Below are 16638 nucleotides of genomic sequence, written 5' to 3'. Positions count from 1 at the left end.
ATGTGTATGAGCTCCAATGGTTGCATCGTGGTCATGATGCTCTTTGGTGGGTGAGGTACATCAACTTGCTTTCTAGCTTGACAAGCGCTACATATCCTATCTTTCTCAAAGTGAAAATTTGTTAGCCCAAGGATGTGTTTATCTTTTAGAAGTTTGGCCAAGTTTCTCATCCCAACATGGGCTAGTCGACGATGCCAAAGCCAACCCATGCTAGATTTTGCCACTAAACAAGTCTCAAGCTTAGCTTTACTTTACTTTTGTTGAAATTAACTAAGTAAAGCTTGTTCTTTAATTAACCCATAAAGACAATAGAGGAATCCTCCCTTCTAAAGACTTCCACACCCTTATCCGAAAAGACACAATTGTAGCCCATCTCACACAATTGAGAAATAGATAATAAATTGTAACTTAACGAATCAATATGTAATACATTTGTAATTAAATGCTCAAGGGTTATAGCAACTTTACCGAGACCAATCACATCTCCCTTTGAATTGTCTCCAAAGACAATATTTTCATTTCAGTGCATCATCGGAGAATATGATGAGAACATACTCATTTCTCCGGTCATATGATTTGTACATCCACTATCAAACACCCAACTTGATCTACCGGAGGAGTATGCCTGCAAAATAGATTTAGTTGCTTGATTTAGGTCCCCAATTTGACTTGGGGCCTTGCATGTTAGTCATTAGAAATTTAGGAACCCAAATAGAAGTGTTCCTATATATGTTGGCTTTCTTTCCAACATATTTGGCAACCACTTTTCCACTGATGTTGTTCCTCAAAACAAAACATGAAGTCAAGCTTTATCGAGGTGCATAAGTCTTTGGTTGATAGGCATACTTATTCATAGTGCCCCACACTGATTTCTTTGGCTTCTGCTGAACCTGTTTCTGCTGGGACATCTTCTTCTTGGGCTTTGTTTGATCAGGAGTAGAGTTGGTAGCCTTCCCATTTTTGTGGGGAGCGGCACAGCCAGCCTTCAATGTGGCACTGCCACACCGCGGCACTACCGCTATCTGTGCAGGCTGATCTGTACCAACTCTTTCCTTCCTCTCAAACTTTACACACTCATAGCCATTTATGATCTTTCTTCCATTTGTCTTGGCTCCTGCAGTGTGCCTAAGCCCATGCTTGATTGACGGGTGTGTCCCTTGCTTGAATTGAGGCACTTTTGAATTATTTGCCTTCTTGTCACTTACTTGAGCCTTACCACTCAAGCAACCCTTGCTAATGATCTCATTGAGTCTAGCCATTTCTTTTCTCATTGCCTCCATATTTGCAAGGTTAGTGAAATAAGCATTCAAATCAATATTATAACATTTTCCACTACCTTGACTAGTGGAGGTAGTAGAGGCATCCTTTGCTTTAGAGGGATGTGAGTTGCTATCCCAAAGAATGTTATATTGCAGCTCAAGTTCTTTGTGCTTTTCATCTAAGTCACAATATTTTTTCTTGAGAGCAATATTTTCTTTCTTTGTGATAGCATGGTCCCCTTATTCTTTGGCCAAGGCCTTGCGCAAGGATTCCACCTTACTTCTCTCTAATGCAAGAGCTTTCTCGCTAGCAATGTAGAGATCCTCTTGTTGGATAAGAGTTTCCTCTCTAGATTCTAGCTCGGCTTGGACACTCTCTAAGTCCTCCATTAGCTTAGTGATGAATAATTTGGTCTTTTGATCCAAACTTTTAGTTATTATATTTATTTCTTCATCACTAGAGTCATCATCACTAGAGCTATCACTAAAATCACTACTAGAGATATCACTAGGAGGTGGAGGTGGAGGAGCTTTGGCCTTGGATTTGGATTTTACCTCCTCACCCTTTGCCATGAGACAAATGTGAGGGGGGTAGTAGTCATCATCGGACATATTGGTGAAGAGTCTTGGTGTGAAGAAGATGGCTCATGGATAACAATGGTTGCAACTTTCTAATCTTCTTCACATGAGCTTTCTTTAATTGAGTCACATTCCTCTTTCTTGTCCTTCTTGTGTTTGTTGTCCTTGATCTCATATGGACACTTGGCAATGAAGTGATTGGTGCTTCCACAATTGTAGCATGTCATCTTTTTCTTGTTTGAGAAGCTTCTCTTCACTACCTTGTAGCCTTACTTCTTTAGCTCCTTGCGATACCTCCTCATAAAAAGAGCAACATCATCCACTTTCTCGTATTGATCATCATCATGTTCACTCTCACTAGAGGATGAGGTGGTCTCTACTCTTTCTTGAACTTGCTTGCTTGCTTTTAGCTTGCTAGTTGAAGCTTGCTTGTTGGTCTTGGACTTGCTAGTAGAGCCTTACATGCTTGATTTGTTGGCCTTGAGAGCTACATCCTTGTTGATCTTGATGCCTTCTAGCTTTGCTTGCAATTCTCCAAGCTTCTTTCTCTCATTTGTTTCTTCTCTTTGCATAGCAAAGGTCAAGATCCTCCCAAGTACATCATTTGGTGTGAAGTACTCAAACTTCTTGTCTCTGATTAGAGTGACTATGGTCTTATTTCTAGGTGAATAAGCTTCTAACATAATCTTGATAACTTTATGATCATCTAGATCATCACAACCATAGCCTCTAATCTTGACCACCATTGTCATTAACCTATCAAATATCTCATGTGGCCCCTCTCCATCCAAGATTACAAACCGGTTGAGTTTTGAGATCAACAAGTCAATTCTTGTCTTTCTTACTTTGTCAACCCCTTCATGTGCTAGGTGCAAAGTGTCCCATATTTGCTTGGCAACATCAACTCCAATCACTCTATTGTACTCATCACCATCCAAGGAACTAAGCAACATACTTGTGGCTTGACCATTTAGGTGAATGATTCTCGTCTCTTCTAGTGTTGGATTCTTGGGATCAACTGGTGGCTCAAATCCAATGCAAACAACCTCCCAAATATCAGGATGAAGACCTATAAGATAGACTCTCATCAAGTGCTTCCACTTGGCAAAGTTAGTACCATCAAAATGAGATAACTTGCCCGCGGGCACATTGATGAAAGACTTGCTATCATGGTTAGTCATAGACATAGAAGAATAATTAAAGGATACGACGGCATATTTGTTGTCATCATTCTTCTTACCCTTTCCTTTCTTGTTCTTCTTGCTATGCACTCAGTGGGACTCATCATCATCACCATCTTTGGAGCTGCTAGATAGCTCACTTGAAGATGCATTGGAGGCTTTTGCTTCTTGTTCCTTCTTATTTCTTGCTTCTCTTCTTTTTCTTCTAGCTTCTCTCTTGATTCTTCTTTCTTCTTTTCTTGCTTTTTTTCTAACCACTGCTGCTCTTTCTCTTTTTCTCTCTTGCTTCTCCTTTCTCTTTTCTAACTGCTCTTTTTCTTATTCTTTCTTCTTTATTTTGAGCTTTTTCGGCATCGGTTGCCTCTAGTTGCGGTAGCGTGGAGTTGCTCGCTGTAGAGGCGTTAAGCTCACTACTATCGGTGTCATGTAGCCCAACATCCTCCGGATCGACGTTGATGGGCTTCACGACACCGGATCCTCCCTCGGGCTCCATACCTCATGCGGTGAAGCGCACACGAGGTAACCTGGCTCCGATACCACTTGTAGGATATCTGGTACGACTAGAGGGGAGTAAATAGGCCTATAACAATTCAACTCAAACCGAAGTCAAATTCACCAGCGGCACTGCCGCTCTTTGAGCGTGGCACTACTGCACCTGCAAGAGAGATTTCTTCATAGTTTAAAATATACTCAATGAAATTTAGATTGGGTAAATTTCTTAGCTTCCTGCAGGGTGGTAGATCATAGATCGACAGCTAAAAATGGCGGGAACACCACACACAAGTAGATCGGCCTCAATCCTAGAAATCACCTCAATAACAATAAGAACACAAGTGTAGCAACACAAGCATAGGATGACATAAGGATTTATTCCATGGTTCAGCTTGCCACCAAGGCTTGCCTAAATCCACGTTATTGAGGTATACCACTAAGGCTTAGGGATTTGCAACCCTACCTCATTCTCAAGTCAAGAGAGTGAACTCTTAAGATGAGGGGTGATTTTACTTGCTTCAAGAGGTGATTACAAACCTCCCGGGGTTACCACACAAGTTGGCAAGCTCACCGGACGATGCTCTAGCCGGCTAGGAGCCAAGCTCCAAGAGTAACAAACACAATCGCCGACCAAAATATGAACCAAGTGCTCTTTAGAGTTTGGAATCAATGGAGATGCTCTCTTATCAAGTTTTGGACACTTATCCCTCAAGGATTGATGGGAAATCAATGGATTTGTTGGAGGGGCTTGAGGTCAACAATGGAGTGAGAGAGAGAGAGAGAGCTCCTGCTCTGTTTTGAGTGTACTGAAGTGAGGAAGAAGGGAGCAGGTTGGTTTGTTACAGTTGGGAAAGAAAGGGAAAGGTATATATACCCCTCAGGCCCCAACGGTCACTTAAATCACAGATATCCATTAGGGAGAAAAAGAAAACGTATATATACCCTAGCTCCCAATGGACATTACACCCAAGAGGTCGGACGAGACGAGATCCGTGGCCTTGCGGTCGGGCGAGACGAAGCCCATGACCAAAGGGTTGGGTGAGACGAAGCCCACGACCAAAGGGTCGGGCGAGCCGGAGCCCACGACCTTGGGGTCGAGCGATACGAAGCCTACGACCAAAGGGTCAGGTGAGACAGAGCCTGTGACCAAGGGTCGGGCGAGACGGAGCCCGCGACCAAAGGGACAGGCGAACCGGATCTTGCACCCAAGGGGTCGGGCGAGTCGGAGCCCGCACCCTGCAAGACAGTAAGGATAATAGTGAGGTGTAGACTATCTTGGCTGTGAATCTGAGGATGCATGTGGTTGTTTGAGCACTTGGTAGCACAGATTAGCTTAAGCATTGTGCCCCTTTATAGTACAGCTTTTTCTATACTCAAATTCAATATATAAAAGAATTTAAACCTCCTTTGAGTTTGAAGCCATCTATATTTGTAGTTGGGGGCTCCTCCATTTCATGTAGCATCCTCGAATATAAATTCCCTGCTTATCATCTTGATAAATCTTATTAGTTCTCTAATTGTGAGGTCATTATCACCAAAACCCACAATTAAGGCTTGATTGCACTTTCAGCGCTGTAGGCTGGCCTTGCGTGGGCCGCACTATAGGCCACCGCGCGCGTGATGCGTCGCGTGGGCCGCGCGGGAGAATTCGTTTTTCTTTTTCATAAGGAATTAGAAATAGTTTTCTAATTTAATTTTTAGGCTGATCTTTGGTAAATCAAATAAAATCATGTAGGTGTTCAAAAATTGTGAAACAAATTTTGTTAGGGTCCTAAAATTATGCTCTATCTGTTATTGTATTTAGTTCATATATATACATGTTGATACTAGGAGCTATTAAATCATTTGAGAGTGCTCAATATTATTAAGTTAATTATTGTAGGAATTTTTATGGTAAATTGGTGATAGCTTTAGTCCTGAGAATTTTATAGTAGCTTAATGGTATTATTATGTGCGTACTGTAATTTTTATAGCCTTAGAATAGACTAAGAATTAGGGTAGTTAAATGCTCTTTGTTTTAATATACATTAAATCATTAGTAGCAATAAAGCTATATCCTTCATTTTGTAAAGCTAGGTGTTTGTTAGTTGAACCCAACACTTTGCTTGATAAAGATGATAGTTAGCTGTGTACCTTAGTCATTAGAGCTAGCTTAGTAGCTTAGTATGTGTGTTCTTATTTTAAGAGTTACTGTTGCATAAATGCTAAGTGTTGCATCATCATCGCATGTATGTAGAGAACGAGTTGACGGAGATCGTGACCACCGGCGATCGTGAGTTCGAGAAGATCATCGAGGAGTACGAGGAGAAGATTCTCGTGCAAGAGGAGGTCCCGGAGCCGCCACAGACTGACTCAGCTGACACCGCACCAGTCCAGATACTAGGAGCTATTAAATCATTTGAGAGTGCTCAATATTATTAAATTAATTATTGTAGGAATTTTTATGGTCAATTGGTGATAGCTTTAGTCCTAAGAATTTTATAGTAGCTTAATGATATTATTATGTACGCAATGTAATTTTTGTAGCCTTAGAATAGACTAAGAATTAGGATAGTTAAATGCTCTTTGTTTTAATATACATTAAATCATTAGTAGCAATAAAGTTATATCCTTTATTTTGTAAAGCTAGGTGTTTGTTAGTTGAACCTAACACTTTGCTCGGTAAAGATGATAGTTAGCTTAGTACCTTAGTCATTAGAGCTAGCTTAGTAGCTTAGTATGCGTGTTCTTATTTTAAGAGTTGTTGTTTCATAAATGCTAAGTGTTGCATCATCATCGCATGTATGTAGAGAATGAGTTGGCGGGGATTGTGACCACCGACGATCGTGAGTTCAAGGAGATCGTCGAGGAGTACGAGGAGGAGATTCTCGTGCAAGAGGAGGTCTCGGAGCCGCCACTGACTGACTAAGCTAACACCGCACCTGTCCAAGGCAAGCCCCGGTGCATAACCCCTTATTTTTTTATAATCACTGTTTATATATGTCATGTGCTTTTACGTTACAGGAATTTTATGAAAACCACCTGCATAAATATATCTGTCCTATGAGTCCTACTAGTACAGGTTCGAGTAGCTACTATGCTTAGGTTTTCGGTAGCGCGAGTAACCTGTCGTTACTCACAATAGGTGATTATTATTACTACTCTCATAATAAAATGATGAGAGGAAAAATAGAGACAGGGCAGAGATATGGTATAGGATTGGTGGGTGTAACAGGTTGTGTCCCATGGCCAATAGGTCTTAGCTTGGTTACATTGTTTTCCCTGCTCGTGTCGATTAAGGACCGTCCGTTGCTGTGGATGGTAGTCAGGTCACAGACTTATTATCCTGAGCACATACTTACTTATGGGGGCGGGAAGGCTCGTTACGCTCTTGTCGTGGTTTTGGCTCTTTCCGGACTGACTGATTGGAGGCGGGGAAAGGTGGAGGTCTAAGCACCATACTGAGACCGGGTCTCAAGTGTGGGGGCTTAGAGTCCAAGTTTGGACGGAGACCTGGACCCCGTGACAGGAGTGGAATGAGTTAGTCTTGTTTGTGCTTAGGGTACAAACGGAGCGTGTGTTTTGGGGTATCCAGCTGGGATACATTGGTTCGCGAATCGCCGTTTTCGTGAGACGGTACGACTTGGCTATGGTCACTATAGTAAGAACTGAAAGATAAAAGAATGGTGAAATAGTTTTGATTGCTCAACCCGTGCTTGAAAGTAGAACATGTGCTTATCTAGAATGGTTAGCTAATGAAATACTCATGACTGCTAATAAAACTTGACTATAAGGATGAACTATTAGTAATGTTTTTTCATAAATAAAAAGAAAACAACAAACCCATATTACCTATTATATCTTTGAGAGTCGAGAAACTATTCCCACTAGTTGGGTAAGTCTTATGAGTACATTGTGTACTCATGGTTTATTTTACCCCGTTGCAGATGCAGCTTGAGGAGTAGCTCTTGTGTGGAGGATTCTTCTGGTGGGCACAGAAGGATCCTTATATCGTTTTCGCTAGATGTTTATTTTTATTTCGCCGTTTAATTATCGCACTCTGAACTCTGGTATTGTAATAAATAATTTTCAAGAACTCTTGTTGTATGAAATGGACTAAGTATTGTAAGCTTATACTCATTATTGGATTCTGGATGAAAAACGTGGATTGTTTCGAGTTCTCTCTTGGGGTGTGCTCGATAGAACTGTTCGATATAGCTCCCTTTCGATGTGCTTAGTGTCTAGTGGAAGACGAACGCCTCCGAAAACATGTTATTTCGGACGATTCTACTACAGTGGGCAGGTTCCACCATAATGAACCTAACCAACTAATCTACGATCAGTCCGCCTGTAAAAAGTGTTCTTATGCTGTTGGAACAACACAAACAACAACGACAACAACAAAAATCGTTTTTTTTTATGCTGAGACGATACGGAAGGCACTATACTCCATCTCTGAACGGGCCACACGAAGGCCTAGCAATCGAGCCGACAGATGGCCACGAGAGAGGCCCATGACGGCCTAAAGGCCCAAACTGCATACCAACCCCATCAACCAACCGTAGCCGTCCGATCCGTTCAGCCCTAGTACCTATATAAGCCATCTCCGCGGCGCCTCCTCAAAAACCCTATCGTCCCCCCCGGCGCAGCCACCACCGAAGCAGCGGCGCACGAGGACAAGCCGAGCGAGGCGGAGGAGAGGAGATGGCGCGCGGCGTTGCGGCTGGGGCGAAGGGCGGCGCGGCCGGCGGCGGCAAGAAGAAGGGCTCCGTCACCTTCACGATCGACTGCACCAAGCCCGTGGAGGACAAGATCATGGAGATCGCCACGCTCGAGAAGTTCCTGCAGGAGCGCATCAAGGTCGCCGGCGGCAAGGCTGGCAACCTCGGCGAGGGCGTCACCGTCACCCGCGATAAGACCAAGGTCACCGTCACCTCCGACGGGCCTTTCTCCAAGAGGTATATAAGCACAGATCTTGCTAGTTCTCCCGCTCAGATCCACGCATGCATATTTCTTGCTGGGTGCCGATTTTTGGGCATACCACTACTGATCCGTCGAGCTGTATGTGTTCCTATCGGTGCCGTAGGTGATGAACTGGTCAATCCGCAGGATTAGGTATTTTGAATTCATTTTGAAGTTGCAGCTAGTGAATCATTCTGTGATTATGCAGTAAATAAAATTAAGTTTGCCTGTAGTTGCTTGCTAGGACACATCACATATGTAGTATTTTGAACTTGTTATTGGATTGACAGTTTTATTAGCACATTGCTGCATCGCAGCTGCATATCTACACACCCGTCAAGATGCTAGACGAACATAGGGTTACTTTACACGCCTTTTCCAATGCAAATGTCATGTTTACTCATGCTGTTTGATTGTATTGGCCTAGTTTCTTTCTTGAGCTGTTTTAGTGGTAGTTTGTTCACGTCTGAAACTTAATTGCACTTCATTGTTTGTTCAGTTGACCAGTTGTTTGCTTGCATCAGTTACTGGGTTGTTTACTCAAATACTAGTATGTATCAAGTTGTTGCCTTGCAAGGCTAGTTTGAACGGCTTAACTGTGTTGTGTCTCCTCTGAAAACAAGTTTTCTTCGTTAAGTTTCTGAAACATTGTTGCTCCATTCTCAGGTACCTGAAGTACTTGACCAAGAAGTACCTGAAGAAGCACAATGTGCGTGACTGGCTCCGGGTTATCGCGTCAAACAAGGACTGCAGCGTCTATGAGCTCCGGTACTTCAATATTGCTGAGAACGAGGGTGAGGAGGAGGATTAGACGCACCACCTTATCTGTGTCTTATGAACTTTGGATGTGTTGGAGCACTCATGCTGTAGCCTTTTAAGGGATGAGTTTTGATGTTTAAATTGGTCTTCTGATGTTTTTATAAGCGTGCTGGAACTTCTCATGTGATGCTTAGATAATCGAGTCCAAGAATTGTTGTTCTTGCTTCAGTTTCTGTAAGGATGACCGTGGGCAGTGAGCCTATCGAACTGACTATTTAGCTGCAGGTATTCGTGTATTGAAATCATTGCCGATCGGTGTGGTGATGCTAGGTTAGACAACTTGGATGCTATCCAAGCTCTCACCGAGTCACAGACGGATGTTCTTGCAATGGGGTAGACTAATATGAATGCCCAACAATCACTTGGGATTGTCCCGACGGCATGCTAACCCATTAGGGGGTGTTCGGTTCCTCTTAAATTTTATACGTTGTCCCATCGGACGTTTGACATATAGAGGATTAAATATAGGTTAATTATAAAATTAATTACATAGTTTGCAACTAATTTATGAGACGAATCTTTTAAGCCTAATTAGTCTGTGATTTGACAACATGGTGCCTCAATAAATATATGCTAATGGCGGATTAATCAGACTTAATAAATTCGTCTCGTGGATTACTAACAGATTCTATAATTTGTTTTTTTATTAGTATTCGAACACCTCATGCAATACGCCCATGTGTCATCTTCTAAATTTTAGTCACTAGATTCAAACACCCCCTTAGTCGGGATGGTATTTCATCCTATATCATCACATTAACACACCAAAGCGAACCTAGCAATCACTGATTCACCTTTAATTGCCTCATAATTTTGTTTCATTTTCGTTTACGTTAGTTTTAGACACTAACCAAACTAAGATGGTGTTTAGATCCGAGGTGTGTAGTTTTGGAGTGTCGCATCGGATGTTATATGGAGGTGTCGCATGAGATGTTCGGATACTAATAAAAAAAACAAATTACAAAATCCGTTAGTAAACCGCGAGACGAATTTATTAAGCCTAATTAATCCGACACTAGCACATATGCTGTAGCACTTTATTGTCAAATTATGGACTAATTAGACTTAAAAGATTCGTCTCACATCAAAGTAGTCACAATATGTGCAATTAGTTACATGTGTCTAAACATTCGATGTGATATGGTATAAAGTTTTGGGAAGAAACTAAACAACGCCCAAATCACATTTACACGACAGCTGATAGGTTGCTCACAATATCATTTCATTGAACAGTATTTTGGAGGAATGCCGACAGAACACATTTACACAACAGCTGATAGGTTGCTCACAACATCATTGCATTGAACAGTATTTTGGAGGAATGTCGACAGAATCAGATACAAAGATCCCTTCTGAGATCTACCAAACCAAAACGCAAGAATGCGCATTCAGCCTTTACTTTGATTACCAATATTATTGGTGGCAAAAAAAGAAAATTCAGACTCCATTGAAAGTGCACATAAGTTCATCACCCAAAAAAGCAGCTGACAATCAGCTTGTCTAAGTATGTTCATGCAAGCGCTGGGGCGGGAGTGCAACCAGTAGCAACTTCAGATGCCTTCTGTACAGAACTGTACTTCTTTGTGATGAACCTGACATATTTCGTTAATCATCAGTTTGATCATTAGTTATTCAGTTCACACAACATTGAAGATTAGTGTAACTATACATCTGCCTAGCAACTAGGTTAAGTTGGTTTTATGTTTAGTTAACCTATTTAAAACATAGGAGGAAGTTACAATAGTTGCACCCTATCACATATTCCCTCAACCAGTGAAACAGTTTACGATGCAGATGAAAAGAGGCAAAGAGCACAGAGTCCAAGGAGTATTCACATTATCTAAGCTACTGTTTACACAAAATTTATTTACAAGATAATGCAGGTATAGTACTTTATACACAATGAACAGGTCAGCAGCCAAATTAGCTAATTGATCATTTGATGAATTTGTACGATACAAAATTTGAGTTTTCAATGCAAGAATGTGCTGGATACTCATTCATACAGGATGACTTAAGTATTGTCTCTAGAGTTTACAACATGCATTGCCTATATTATATACGCTGCAATACAATGGCACAAGGCTAGTCATCTGAAACAGGGGGCAAGTGATACGGACCTGAAGAAATCTCTCCATAGCAACTCAAACATTAACCAATTTGTCCCAGCATCAGATGTGCCATCATTATTCTTGGGTGTTGACCCAAGAGGAATTGCTCTGGGAAGAAGAGAATTGCTTCATTATAGACAGAAAAAATTATATGATGGTGAACTTGGGTTCAGCGAACTTGAATACCTAGTAGCATGCTTCTTCAACTCCTCATACATGAACCGTGGAGAGAGGCAACCTGTAGCAAGCCATGGAGAAATTTTGCAGGAGAAATTAGCACCATATATGCTATCTCGGGTATTGCTTTTGTCTGATTTATTTGGCTGCATAGAGCATTCTACAGCAAACTTCTTCAACCTCTCCAGAGCTTCTGTCTCACCACCAATGAGAGTAGATCCAACAACAGGTTTTGAGTCCTAAATGAACAAATAATGAAATGTAGTATCAAGATGAACTGCGCAAAGGAGTAGAAATGCAGAAGTGACTAGTGAGTGGGTCTTTGGTACGAACTACAGGGGAACAAAAATATGCCCATGGCACTAACACATTATTTAAAAGTGACGATCCATTCACTGGTGTCACTGTTCATATTAACAGCAGATCATTTTTTTTCCTTTGGGGGAACCGAGGAAGTAAGACAGCTCAGCATTCCATTTCCAAATTGACGGTGAAGCCCCTTCATATGTCAATTTAGTTCTATGTATTCTACACAAACGACTCATAAGAGCGTAAGACTACAGGTTTAAGGTGTCCCAAGACCAAAAGCAGAAGATGTCATAGTGACTCGGTTCCAAAGTTGCAAAATGCAAATAAATAAATAAACAAATCCAGCTATGTCATGATGATGAAAATCAAGCTAACTGCTAATGCAGATGAAGATGAGACTATGATAAACAATTCAATTGCAGAAAGAGTGGAATTTGGCATATCTGATTGAGACAAAACTGCTTGCATCTTTTATCATCCAACCACAAAAAGTAATACTATTATCATTTTGTCCTGTGCTACTCGGACAATACTACCACAGCTGTGAATAAAAATGGATTGACAGACAGCAAGCAATAGCGACACACAGCCGACACTCGTAATAGGACATTAGGACCAGAGGACTAAATTTCATATCTGAGATTTTTTTTTTTTTGTGAGAGGCGGCTGATCCCCCTGGTATCGCGTCGAGCCAAGCACGTGCGCCGTACGCGACCAGGCAACTTTGCCACGTGTTCAGTGGCTGTTTGCGAAGAGTCGCAAAGGGCAAGCATCTAGCGTTTTCTTCACGTTTAGGAATTATTAATGGCCTGTTCGGCTGTGATTGCTGCAGCATCCACTCACAGCTGCAATAGTTCCTCATGCACAAATTTTGCAGAAGCAGCTGTGCTGAAATCACAAGGGAACAGGGCGTTAACTATGCCCCATCAAAGACCCAACATACCCAAAGATATGCCTAAAAAAGTAAGAAATGAGTGATTATATAGCCAAATTGTAAATGAAATCAAAGCATGCCATAATTAGCAACATCCATCCATTTCTAAAAGGGCGTACCTAGTGCAGAGAGCTCCCGCTCTGTGCGGGGTCTGGGGAAGGGTGTTAGTGGCAAGCCTTACTGCAATGCGAGGAGACCGCGACTTGAACCCGGGACCTTCCGGTCACAGGCGGTAAGACTCTACCGCTTGCACCAGGCCCGCCCTTCAACATACATCCATTTCTATTTACTTAAAACTATTGAACACCAGAAACTTTTACCACATATAGACTATAGAGTGAGCTCGGGCCTAAATGTCAAGATGCTAAACCTAGCTAAAGATCTAAATTCTAAAAGCATGCCACATGAAAAGAAACAAATCTATATCTCGAAGCCGACTCACCTGTGCCATGGCTGGTGGCGCAGTGAGCCCGAGCTCAGCAAGCGTGGGGATGTCGCCGGGCTCGAGCACATTCTTCATGGGCACGCACTTGACCTCCTCGGGCGCCTCCAGCACCTTTCTGACCTCCAAACCCTTCACGGCCTCCCTGAAGCCGCCATAATTGGACGGCATGCCCTCGAGGTGGAAGGGAAGGTCTTCCACGTGGTATAGCGTGCTACCCCAGAAGTACTTCACGTTGATGCCCTCCTTCTCCACAGCCTTTTGCACCCTCTCCTCGGCGCGGACCTCGTCCCGCGATACCTCCCCGTGAGCGTACACGGCCTCCACGCCCGCCGCCCGCGCGAGCTCGGGGATGACCACTTCGGGCCTGCCCACGCGCACCACCAGGTCCCCGCCGCGGGCGCGGAGGCTCCGGCGCAGGTCGGCGACGGAGTCGAGCAGGAAGTTGGCGCGGTACGGGCCCGTTCGATCGAACCCCGAGGGGGACTTGCCGAAGTCCCGCGGGTCGAAGACAAAGACGGGGAGGAGGGAGGACGACGCCCCCGCTGCGGCGTGGAACGGCTCGTGGTCGTGGAGGCGGAGGTCGGCGCGGAACCAGACGAGCGTGCGGCGGCGCCCGGCGGCGGCGGGCGCGCCCGAGGGGAAGGAGCGGGAGAGCCCCGGCGTTGAGGACGGCAGCGGGGCGATGACGGAGGAGGTGGCGGAATTGAGGCGGGTGGGGCGGCGGGAGGGAGGCTGCGCGGCGGAGGGGTGGAGGCAGACGGCGAGTGTAGAGATTTGAGTGGGGAGGTGGATGGTGGAGGGGACGGAGGCGAGTGTGGTGGTGGCCGGCGCGCGGATGGAGAGGGCGAGCGAGAAGGAGGCGAAAGGGAGGAGGCTGGGGTCGTCGCGCGGCTGGGCGCCGGCGTCAGAGTCGGACGCGGCGGCCATGGTTGGTGAGATGGGCGACCGAGTGAATGAGAGGAGGTAGGGATTTGGTGGTGTGTGCGGACTGCGGATGAGGAGTGAGATGCCGGAGAGAGGTGCGGGTGGGTCGGAGGGGAAGGAAGCGGGGGCCATGGTTGGTGGAGAATTTTTGGACCCCCACCAACCATTTGGGTTTTACCAGAATCCAGATCGAACCTATTGTCACCTACCCCTTCTAGCCAGATGCACAAGCCAAGAGCCCAAGAAAGCTTTCGTTCTTGTAAGTAAAAAAACACACACACAATGCCAGTGTAACACAGAAACAAAATCAGAGTTCTATGTTTAAATCTATTTGCAAGCGATATCGTGCTATTTTGGTTAATTTGTGGCCGTACTATTTATAATATACATCACGTAGTTCTTCGTATTATGGCGGAGTATTTTATGCGTAGAAAGATAGGACATACCGATATTTACATGATATTTAGATCTTTCTCAAACACACATCACATGGGTCTTTATTGAAGCTACCAAATTTTAAAACATTTCGATAACAAATGCATCATTTTGCACCATGCATTTGATTGAATCCACCTGCATGAATTATATGAGATGAATATGGTAAGGTGCAGCTAACGACATGACATCATTTGACATGGGTGAATACTGAATAGTGCAGAGGAAGTGGAAGTTCTTGCTTGTCGTGAGGGCCTTGAGCTTGCTGCTGTGTGGTGCATAACACAGGCTATATTCTTGAAACAGAGTGTAGCAGCATAGCCAACATGCTAAAACCTCAAAGAACCGACGTGAGTTTTATCATTAAAGAAGCAATGGATGATGGACGTAGACTACCGATTTGGGAAGCCGTCCACATGAAAAAAAAGTATCGCACAACTGGCAAAATGTACTAGACATTTAATAGTGTGCCATTTTAATACCCCAGTGTGTCGAGCAAGTTATTGTTTAGGATTAATTATAATTATGAGTAATTAATAAACCTTTATTTTTCTAAAAAAAGATTTTTGTACATTAATACTTGTTATAGTACTCCCTCCGTCCACAAAAGAATGAAATTCTCGCTTCTCAGGAAGTCAATCAATTTAAATTTTGACCAAAATTATATAAAAAAATACTAACATTCCTAATGCAAAATTAGTATCATTAGATTAGTCGTAGAATATATTTTTATAATAAATTTATTTGGAGACATAAATATTAATATTATTTACTATAAATTTGGTCAAACTTGAGCTACTCTGACCAGTACTGTCGGTGCAGAAAGTGACCAACTAGTGAATATTTGTAGTTTTGCTGTATGTTGTGATCGGAGCTGGTTGAAAGCATCTAGGCCCCTAGTTGGGTTTCAGTGATTAATGACAATACAAGATTACTATGACTAACGTGTGTTTTACAGAGGCAATTAAGTTAGATCATGGTAATAGAGATCAATTGGGCAATCAAGGTGGTCATGCCCCTACGATGGAAATCGTTTCGGTCTCAAAGGATGGACGGCAAGGTTAAGGATGACTAGTTCTAAGTGTCGATTGGAGTTGGAGAGACACTTAGAGTAGTTTAAGACTTTGTTTTTCCTTTGGCCGTACTATTAAGGGGGGTATGGACAGGTAGCTTGACCTAGGTGAGTCTAGTGAGTTAGGTGTGGTGCACACTTATTAAAACTAGCACTAGGTAGCTCCTACATATGCCTAAGATCCTTTGGAGCAAACTTCATTCACATATGATCGAGAGTTGGAAGTGAATGGAGGGTCAAATGCTGACCGGACGCTGGCTCCGGTCAGACCGGACGCTGGCTCCAGTCGGATCGGACGCTGGCTGCAGGGTCCGGTCAGTTCATTTGATCAAGGAGATTGCGTCTGGCGCGACCGGACGCTGAGTGGTCAAAGTGACCGGACACTGAGGTCCAGCGTTCGGTCGACTCCAGTAAGGTTCCAGAAGAGAAAATCTACGACCGGACGTGTCCGGTCAGTACTGACCGGACCCTAGGGGTTCAGCGTCCGGTCGAGTACAGTAAGGTTCTAGTGAGGGTTAAATGCGACCTGACGTGTCCGGTCAGTGATAATCGGACGCTTCCAGCGTCCGGTCAACACTTACACACTGGTGTGCGGGTTGAACTGACCGGAGCGTTCGGTCAACATGACCGGAGCGTCCGGTCACCCTGCAGAGGCACATAACGGTTCGTTTTTCAACCGGTGTTATAAATAGAAGCTTCACTCGCGTGTGGAGTCACTTTTGCTCATTCCAACAGCTGAGAAACACGTTTGTGAGTGCCAAGAAGAGCAAGGTCCTAGTGAGGTGATTGAGATTTGAGAATCCAAGAGAGTAGCCTTATTAGTGAATCAAGAGTAGCAAAGTGTGCATCCACCGTTCTCATTAGGCTTCGCATGGTCAAGTGAGAGTTCGTGCTTGTTACTCTTGGTGATCGCCATCACCTAGACGGCTTGGTGGTGATTGGGAGCTTGGTGATCACCCG

General features: G+C 43.6%; 2 protein-coding genes across 2 annotated transcripts; one reads left to right on the top strand and one right to left on the bottom strand.

Moving 5' to 3' along the window:
• The first annotated feature begins 8113 nt into the window (after window positions 1-8113).
• On the top strand, window positions 8114-9439 carry LOC136496918 (large ribosomal subunit protein eL22z-like). The gene is made up of 2 exons (XM_066492700.1): window positions 8114-8448; window positions 9119-9439. The coding sequence occupies exons 1-2, from the start codon at window positions 8195-8197 to the stop codon at window positions 9261-9263; spliced, it is 399 nt and encodes a 132-aa protein (XP_066348797.1). The 5' UTR covers window positions 8114-8194; the 3' UTR covers window positions 9264-9439.
• A 1101-nt stretch (window positions 9440-10540) lies between these two features.
• LOC136543052 (blue-light photoreceptor PHR2-like) lies at window positions 10541-14284 on the bottom strand. The gene is made up of 4 exons (XM_066535622.1): window positions 13245-14284; window positions 11569-11798; window positions 11392-11490; window positions 10541-10863 (listed from the first exon to the last, which is right to left on the bottom strand). The coding sequence occupies exons 1-4, from the start codon at window positions 14172-14174 to the stop codon at window positions 10782-10784; spliced, it is 1341 nt and encodes a 446-aa protein (XP_066391719.1). The 5' UTR covers window positions 14175-14284; the 3' UTR covers window positions 10541-10781.
• Window positions 14285-16638: the final 2354 nt, after the last annotated feature.

The sequence above is a fragment of the Miscanthus floridulus genome, chromosome 1 (genome assembly GCF_019320115.1).
Source record: "Miscanthus floridulus cultivar M001 chromosome 1, ASM1932011v1, whole genome shotgun sequence".
Lineage (NCBI taxonomy): Eukaryota > Viridiplantae > Streptophyta > Magnoliopsida > Poales > Poaceae > Miscanthus > Miscanthus floridulus.
This window is presented reverse-complemented; position numbering and strand designations above follow the sequence as displayed.

Excerpts from the sequence above, each read along its gene's own strand:
- LOC136543052 (XM_066535622.1), bottom strand. The coding sequence starts at position 14,174 with ATGGCCGCCGCGTCCGACTCTGACGCCGGCGCCCAGCCGCGCGACGAC. Across the intron at positions 11,799-13,244 it reads CGCCACCAGCCATGGCACAG|GACTCAAAACCTGTTGTTGG; the intron begins GTGAGTCGGCTT and ends TTGTTCATTTAG. Across the intron at positions 11,491-11,568 it reads TTGAAGAAGCATGCTACTAG|AGCAATTCCTCTTGGGTCAA; the intron begins GTATTCAAGTTC and ends TCTTCTTCCCAG.
- LOC136496918 (XM_066492700.1), top strand. The coding sequence starts at position 8,195 with ATGGCGCGCGGCGTTGCGGCTGGGGCGAAGGGCGGCGCGGCCGGCGGC. Across the intron at positions 8,449-9,118 it reads GACGGGCCTTTCTCCAAGAG|GTACCTGAAGTACTTGACCA; the intron begins GTATATAAGCAC and ends CTCCATTCTCAG.